Source organism: Etheostoma spectabile, chromosome 6 (assembly GCF_008692095.1).
Source record: "Etheostoma spectabile isolate EspeVRDwgs_2016 chromosome 6, UIUC_Espe_1.0, whole genome shotgun sequence".
NCBI lineage: Eukaryota > Metazoa > Chordata > Actinopteri > Perciformes > Percidae > Etheostoma > Etheostoma spectabile.
The window spans coordinates 22,297,879-22,306,475 of NC_045738.1; the positions used below are offsets into that span (position 1 = coordinate 22,297,879).

At 44.7% G+C, this 8,597-nt stretch overlaps 2 protein-coding genes across 6 annotated transcripts in view; one reads left to right on the forward strand and one right to left on the reverse strand.

Moving 5' to 3' along the window:
• Positions 1-4,463, forward strand: part of LOC116690928 (Krueppel-like factor 10) — a 4,962-nt gene extending 499 nt beyond the window's left edge. For both annotated transcript variants that reach the window (XM_032518151.1, XM_032518152.1), the window contains exons 2-4: positions 335-565; positions 1,456-2,383; positions 4,022-4,463. In XM_032518151.1, the coding sequence (XP_032374042.1) occupies positions 344-565; positions 1,456-2,383; positions 4,022-4,281 (1,410 nt within the window). In that variant the 5' untranslated portion in view covers positions 335-343 and the 3' untranslated portion in view covers positions 4,282-4,463. The remainder of the gene's footprint in view (positions 1-334; positions 566-1,455; positions 2,384-4,021) is intronic.
• A 789-nt stretch (positions 4,464-5,252) lies between these two features.
• LOC116690929 (antizyme inhibitor 1) overlaps positions 5,253-8,597 on the reverse strand; it is a 45,282-nt gene continuing 41,937 nt past the window's right edge. For 3 of the 4 annotated variants that reach the window (XM_032518155.1, XM_032518156.1, XM_032518154.1), the window contains exons 11-12: positions 6,431-6,648; positions 6,181-6,295 (exon numbers count right to left, since the gene is read on the reverse strand). In XM_032518155.1, the coding sequence (XP_032374046.1) occupies positions 6,181-6,295; positions 6,431-6,648 (333 nt within the window). Of the gene's footprint in view, positions 6,296-6,430; positions 6,649-8,597 lie in introns of all 4 variants that reach the window. The other variant, XM_032518153.1, reaches the window with a different exon arrangement.

Sequence of the window (8,597 nt, forward strand, 5' to 3'; positions counted from 1 at the left end):
GAGGAGGAAAAGGGCGGGGATGTCAAGTGTTATGTGACGGTTTGTGTAAGCAGCACAGTTGGTGCTTTTGTCCCCCAGGGAAGTAGGTGAAAGGGCCCCAGTGCTGGAGAGCAGCAGCTGATCATGCTCACTTCACATGTTCCTTTACATATTCTGTATATGATGACGCGTGGCAAAGCCAGCAAGCTTTAAAAACCTTGGTTGAACACGCTGGGATATGGAGTGGACTGTGTATGTCTGCTCAACAAAAGGACCCACGTTTATGATCAAAATCACATGAAAGTAGTCTATAGTGTGTTGTCTTATACTTATTTTTTGCTCTTCTGTCACTCAGAGTTGCAACATGGAAGTTGAGGAGCTCCACTCAGACATCCAGGGTGAATCCCAGCCTGCTCCTTTGGGTGCGGGTGACATGGAGGCTGTCGAGGCTCTGATGTCCATGACTAACCACTGGAGGACCAGGAGCTTCGGGCTCAGACACATCAGACCCTTGACTCCGTCCTCAGACTGCTCAGAGGATGACTCCGTCCCCTTTGGGCCTACTGTGCTACAGAACTCTCCTTTGGTAAGGGATCCATATGGGCTCAGAGCTTTCATATTAAGTGTTTTTTAAAGAAAACCTGCAGTGAACAACGGTTTCAAAGAAATTTGGTCTAGAATATGGCATTAGGTCCAAGATTACTCTGAAAGTGTTGTCTTGGACTAAAGTTTTACACTGTGTACCACTTCAGGAAGTATTAGGCTGTATAAGTTCCACCATTATGGCCAACGTTGAAATAGTGTAGCATAGGCCTACCCTATTCAGCTAGGGATAGTTCACGCAGGGGGCAGGTTTATTCCTGGAAACTATTGATTGTCCACAGCCATGCTGTACTTCCTCCATGCCACTCCAACTGAATCCAAATATGAGGCGACTCAGGTCCTATCTCACTACTGTTTTGCATAATTTACATTTTTGCTGCTGCTTAAAGCTATAGTGCGTAGTTTCTGTCGCCCCCATGAGGAATTCTAAGTAATGACAACAACACTGTTGGCGCATCCACATGATACAAGCCGTAGAGCCGTTTTACAGTCGACACATCCAAACGTGCGCGCCAATGTGACGTCAAAATGACGTAGAATCGAAGCATTAACAGCAATGCTGCTGAGAGTTCTGTCGTTTTTCTTCTTCTTCTAGTCCGTAGAACTAGCAAAGTCGATAGCCTTTGCTCATTAGCGCCACCTCTGTTCAGGAGAAGACTACAACTAGTGTCGCAACCACCACGCGGGAGTATCGAATCACGTAAAACGCCTTTACGTGATCCACACAAAAGTCACCGGACAACACAATCTTCTGAACATGAGCCACACTGAGAGATACAGAGAGCGTTGTGTGGAGCTGATTTAAAGAGAATTTCTATTTTGCAAGGCTGAGTTTGTCAATGTAAAAACTGAATAACCCGTCTTTCTTCTCAGTGTATGACACCGCCATACAGTCCACCCATCTTTGAGGCCACCCATTCGCCCTCGGGGGCAACCGGCCATCAACCTGCAGCAGCTGGAAGTCCAAGCTGGCGGCCAATAGAAGAGCCTCGTCTGCACAAACGCACTGCTGCTTCTCCGCAACGGTTCCACTGCACCAGTGTCATCCGCCACACATCAGATGGCCAGCGTGGCTCCTGTGATGTCCATCCTGTCCCCAGGGAAGACAGACTTACTCAAGTTCCCACAAAAGACTTTAAAAGAGAATTGAGCTCTGAATCTGGACTAAACAGCAGCGAGTCCGTGGGAAGCTCTGGAGTACGGTCTGACTCTAACATAGCCATGCCCCAGGAATCTTTTACCGTGACTGTGCCAAATGTGCTAGATGCCAGTGGGCCCAAGATGAGTCTTTTAGGCCTGGATGATGAATACAATACATCTCAGGCTGTCTCCTCTGTCTGTGCTACTGGATCCAGGGTCTCACCTGCGCCTGTCTACTGCCAGATTCTCCCTGTCTCTTGTCCTTCCTCCACTGTCACAGCCCCTAACAGCCAGAAAAAACACCTAACACCTATCCCATCAGCAGCCACCACTGGACTACAACAGGCCCAACCACAACCACAACCAGCTTCTCCTGCCCATGTCATCCTCCTAGGGGGTCAGGGGGCAAAAGGCCCCGTAATGCTCCTCGTCCCTCGGCCGGCTGTTCCTACACTCTACGTCCAGCCAGCACTGGTGACCCCTGGTGGCACTAGACTAGCAGCCATCGCCCCCGCGCCCGGTCGTGCCGTGTTGGAGCAAAGACAAAAGCCTCTGCAGCCAGAAGTGTCCCGTGTACGCAATCACGTTTGTCCTCATGAGGACTGCTGCAAAACCTACTTCAAAAGCTCCCACCTCAAAGCCCACATGAGGACACACACAGGTAAGAGATGAAGGAATATAGGACACCTTAAAAAGTATGAGCACTTTGTAAGGATTCTTTCCAAAACGTTGTCAGACACTTGGAATATTAATCTGAGCCATTCAGTGGCAAAACAAGCACTGTGTGGATGTAAATTGAAGGTGCGCAATTGCCCATTAACACTACATTTCAGCTTGTTTTCTTGCTTAACCCTTGTGTTGTCTTCCCATCAAAATTGAAAATGAACACTTTTGTTGATGCTTTCAATCAATGTTTTGAACTTTTTCTTACGTTTTTGTCCTTTTTTCAACACTTTTTTGAATGTTTGTCACTTTTTTTGACGTTTTCAACACTACGTAACACTAACTTATTAACTATAGTTTTACAGTTATTTTTGGAATTTATGGTCAATAAACCTCATTCATAGAAAATGATGCCTAGTGTTTGAGTTAGAAAAGCAGAAATTAGGAATTATTTAAAGGAATGGATGGTGATGAATAATCCCAGACTGGATTATGTCGACTTTTACTCAATACTATTTCAAAACCACTTTCATTTTTTTTTTCAAATGCTATTAAACTGTATAAGACACCCCAACATTATTGAAAGTAGAGATTTTTTTTAACTTGCCAGAGAGCGTTGTGTGGAATCAATCATGTTATTTTGGGTAATTACAATTGGGTAGATAAAAAGAACATTGATATAGGAAAACGGGTCAATTTGACATGAGGACAACATGAGGGTTAATACTGGACCAATTTCAAAGATTGTTGTTCCCGTCAGTCATTTATGGCGTTTTTCCATTAATGGTTCCTGCTCGACTCGCCTCGACAAATTAGGTTCAAAAGAAGCTGGAGGCAGCAAAAAAAAACAATGACGACGCAGTGGATAGTGACGATTCTCTCCGACCAATCAGTGGTCTGCAGGTTTTCACGTCACCTTTTGGTATTCCCCCTTAATAAAAACACCTGCTAGCAGGTACCAGGGCCTGTTTTTTCATAATGGAAAACCAGAAGAGTCGAATAGAGCGGAGTTGAGGCAAGTTAAGTAGATACAATGCAGTGGAAAATGCCAATAGACACAAAAACATAGGGAAATAGGGTTCAGGGGCTGTTTCACAAAAGCATAATTTATAAATCCAGGATAACTGATTTCTAAAGTGAGGCTTGTCCTAGTCTGTGCAGCCTGACTTGTATGGAGCTAGATTTGTTTCTTTATTAAATGCGAGAAAATAATAATAAGAAATATAATATAATAAATGATCTGAGAGGAAAAAAAATGTTATGTTATCACACCGATAGCAAAAAAGCATTTTATGAGAGATTTTTTTTTTTTTTTATACCAATAGCGAAAAATATTTGAGACTAAAAAAAAGTTTCAATATATATTTACATTTTTTTTTTAAATGACTTCTGGAAAAAGTGTCTCATTTTTTAACTCTCAAATATGTATTTTTTTGCAATTCGTGTGAAAGAAATGTGATCGGGATTTTTTTTTCTCGCTGTGAAAATAATGTCATGGGCGGGGCTACGTTCCTATTGGCCAGTTGGGTGAGCACCGTCTTGTCTTGGGCAAGCAAAAAGACTCCATCACATGTGATAGAAACAAACCTATATTATACCTATTCAGGACAAAATTCCAAATGTTTTTTCCCAACAGGTGAGAAGCCCTTTAAATGCAAGTGGGAGGGCTGCGAGAGACGCTTCGCTCGCTCCGATGAGCTGTCTCGCCACCGACGTACCCACACGGGGGAGAAGAGGTTTGCCTGTCCCGTGTGCCTCAGCCGCTTCATGCGCAGCGACCACCTCGCCAAGCACGCCCGACGACACGTAGCAGAGAGGAAGAAGCTCCGCTGGACACCCGGTCTGCTGACCTCACTGCTTCCACAGCACTCAGTCTGTCTCTCCGAGACATCCTGATGAGACACCAAAGTAAAATCGGTGTCAATGAGTGTGAGGCGTCGTGAGCCTCCAACAGCGCACGGCCTGATCTCTACATGCCAACAGTTGAACAATTAAGAACTAAAAAACTAGATTAGGTTGCAAGTCTTTGCTGTTATTCCTTAATAATTGTAGTTGAATCTGAACAAGTAAATGAGACCGTTTCCATTCAACTTCAAACTACTGCATCCCTAAAACTGAGCATTTACACTGAAAATATCCACTATAATGTGAATCCATTTTTACAAGATTGAATTCTTTAAGATGATGTGTTTTGGCATTTTAGTCCTATATTTTGAATGGACAGGTAGGGAGAGGGAAACAGGGGGCCGCAGGTCGGAATCAGACTAGCGGCTGCCTTTGCGCATGAGGCACATGCTGAACCAGCTGAGCTACCAGGGCTTCCCAAATTGTGGAACACTTTAATGCTAACCATATTCACATTTCAGTGCTATTTGACCAAAGAATGTTTTATTGTTTCTTTTGTGCAATACAAGAATCTATTTGTTATTAAACAGTTTAGCACATTTATTTCTTTATTAAACCTGAACATATGTATTTTCTCTTTTGTCCTGCCTATTTTACATATAGTGACAAAGACTCTATTTAGCTTCTCAAACCAAATCCTTTAGCCTTTGATCACATTATTCCATAAGAGATTTGGATGAAATCATGAGATGAAACCATTTTTAAAAATGACTTAATTATTTAGGTAGTGTCCGTGCCATTTATACATTTTCAAAATATTAATGGTAAAAAAAAATAATACAGACACTGGGATTCAGAGTCCAGTCAATGAGGTTGTTTATAATTTATTTATTTGTAATTTATTAACATATACCTGCAAATGTATCATGCCTTGAACAGAGTTGGAGAAAAATTGAAAGATTGTACACAATTTGCAATTTTACTTGCAAACGGGAAAAACTATTCTTTCAACACACTCCGAGATTTTGAAAAAGTATTTTCAAATTCAACAGAAAGTGATAGAAAAAGCTAAATAAATGGGTTCTAGCATTTTAAATATTCTACAAAATAAAATAAAGACCCCAAACCATGTTAGCCGACGTGTTTTCCATCGACACTTCCCTCTTCCATCTGCAGCACATGCTGTTTACACCTGCGTGTCAACTGCCGGCCCTTCATTAGTGTGGGAGCAAGCGACTCAGCACTTTAGAAAGAAACACCACTCTACTGGTGAAAACAGCCATTAGCTTCTCCCCCACACCAGAACACACTGCACTAATCATTTTTCCAGGAGTGGATTTCATGGTGACACTGCACATTGATCCCACTGGCTTTATTTACATCAAACAGATGAGCAAACACACCTTCGTATGCAAGCCTCCATATCAAAACACTGAGAAGGACATGTTAGAAAGGATGAAGGAAATCAAGCTGTTACCACACAAAATAAACTATACAACCAATTAAAATCATAAATACACCTTGTGGCAAAGCACCCTACAATACCTGTTTCCATTAAAATACACTGTTTCACTCATTGATACATATCTTACTTTACAAGACTGGCAACAGCAAGGAGACATAGATATTACATTTGTCAAATATAATCATGTAAAATTATTAAATGTCTACTGTATGAGTGTAAAGTGTAGTTCCATGGGATGCCCAATGCAAAGGGAGGGAAGCATCACTTAAAAGGAGTCATCCATCTTGTTGCATAATAATTAACATCTTAAAATTATAACTTACTTTACTGTATACTGGGGTTTGTAAAATTCAATTTAAAACGAATTATGTCTGGTCCCAGTTTTCCAAGCCATTATCTGTCGGTTCAGGTCCTCCTAGTGGAATGTAGACCAGAGGAAGATAGCAGCAGCAACCAGTAAAGGAAAGTTCCTAGTCAGATGATGGCTAAGCTGGAACAGACAGAGCAGCCTCTGTTTGGCAGGAACTGAAGAAATAAGGGACCAAAGAGACGTTTTTAAGCGTAGCCTCGTGGGTAACACCAGTGTCCTGCATCTCAAACCTGGTGGAGGGAAATGAACGTTAGTCAAAAACAAAATCTGCACCTTTTGCACAGAAAACAGTCCTACGGTTTCTTGCAATCTGGATTTTGCAACACACTCCAAATTTGAAAATACTTCACCACTGTGTTCCTTACCAGTCTCGAGAGGACATGACGTAGTACACAGGGGGGGGTGGGGAGTCGGTGGCGGTGCAGAGCGGCTGACCCATACTGTAGGCCCCAGCTTGAGAGAACGTGAGCCAGTCTCCGACGTTGAGCTCAGGCAACAGACAGTGCTCCACTACCTGGTCCAGGTCGTCTCCAGAGGGACCCCACAGGCTGCTGCTGAACACTGGAGCATCCAGGGATGTGTTCTGACAACACACAGAGCACCCATTTCTGGTTTATTTATTCATTACATTTATTTAGTGATCCAACACAATCTTAATTAACCCGAGATGAGAGCTTTGTTCATTACTTGAATTATTTAACAGGATTGGGTTTAGGTTGCCAGATCTAATTTTCATAGCCTATGCTAGCGAAACCCCTGCTTCTGTCTAGGGATTTAGAAACTTTTTAGAAAAGTGTTGTGCTTTAGTGTAGTGTGGAACGGCTTTATTATAAGCGGCACAACTCAATACATGAATCCCATGAAATTAAAAAAAATAATTTGATTCCATTCTACATTCTCTTAATTCAAGCACTTTCACAAGTCCTGACTCCCAACCTTGATCCTTGTGTGTTTGATATTCCATCATCAGTACATTCGTCAGGTTAAATGCTTTATTAGCTCAACAATAAAATGGCGTATGGTACGACTAGAAATATCTGATTGATTAAAATGAAAAGTGTATTAGCCTATTAAAATGAGTCTTCCCATTGATTAAATTAGTATAGATGTAGTATAGACCTCTCCGGGAACCATCACCTTATCGTGGTGGAGAGGTTTGTGTGTCCCTATGACCTGAGGGCTGTGTTGTCTGGAGCTTTGTGCTCCTGGTAGGGTCCCATGGCAAAGAGGTCTCAGGGGAGGGGCCAGACAAAGAATTCAAGACTTCGATGGTTGAGCAAGGAAGGGATAGAGAGACCCGCCGGAGGAAGCCCGGGGCCCCCGTCTGGAGCCAGGCCCAGACGGTGGGTCCGTGAGCGAGCGTCTGGTGGCCGGGTTTGCCACGGAGCCGGGGCACAGCCGAACAAGCAAGTGGCACCTCTCCTCAGCCCATGGGCACCACAATGTGGGAGGATCCAAAGGGGTCGGGTACGTGCTACATGGGTGGCAGCGAAGGTCAGGGGCTTCGACGGACCAGAACCGGGCGATAGAGGCTGGCTCTGGGGACGTGGAATGTCACCTCTCTGTGGGGGAAGGAGCCGCGAACTTGTGAGGGAGGTGGAGTGGGAGCGCTCGGTAGATCGTGGGGGCGTACCTTACGCCACAGTCTCGGTTCTGGAACCGTTCTCCTGGATAGGGGTTGGACCTACTCCGGAGTTGCCCATGGTGTGAGGCGCCGGGTGGGTGTGGGGATACTCACAAGCCCCCGGCTGAGTGCCGCTGCGTTGGAGTTTACCCCGGTGGGACGAGAGGGTCGCCTCCACGCCTGGGGTTGATGGGGGGGAAAACTCTGATGTTGTTGTGGCATATGCACCAAACAAGAGTTCGGAGTATTCTGCCTCTTGGAGACCTTGAATGGAGTCCTGTATGGGGTCTCCAGTAGGGGACTCCATCTAGTTTGCTGGGGGGATTCAATGCACACATGGGCAATGTGGAGATACTTGGAGAGGCGTGATTGGGAGGAACGGCCTCCCTGATCTAAACCAGAGTGGTTGTCTGTTGTTGGACTTCTGGCTAGTCATGGATTGTCCATCACAAAACACCATGTTCGAACATAGGGATGCCATAAGTGGACTTGGTACCAGAGCACCTCGGCCAAAGGTCAATGATCGATTTTTAAACGTTTATTCTGATCTGAGGCCGTATGTTTGGACACCGGGTGAAGAGAAGGGCAGAGCTGTCAATGATCACCATCTGGTGGTGAGTTGGGTCAGGGGGTGGGGGAGACTCTGGACAGATGGTAAGCCCAACCGGGTAGTGCGGGTGTACTGGGAACGTCTGGAGGAGGCCCTGTCCGACGGACTTTCAATCACACCTCCGGCGGAGCTTTTCGGACATCCCTGTGGAGGCTTGGGGCATTTTTTGACCCGATGGACCAGTTCCAAAGGCTTCCATTGCTAAAGCTGCGGCGGCGAGCTGTGGTCTTATGGTTTTATGTGCCTCAAGGGGCGGTAACCCACGAACACCCTGGTGGACACCGGTGGTCAGGGAAGC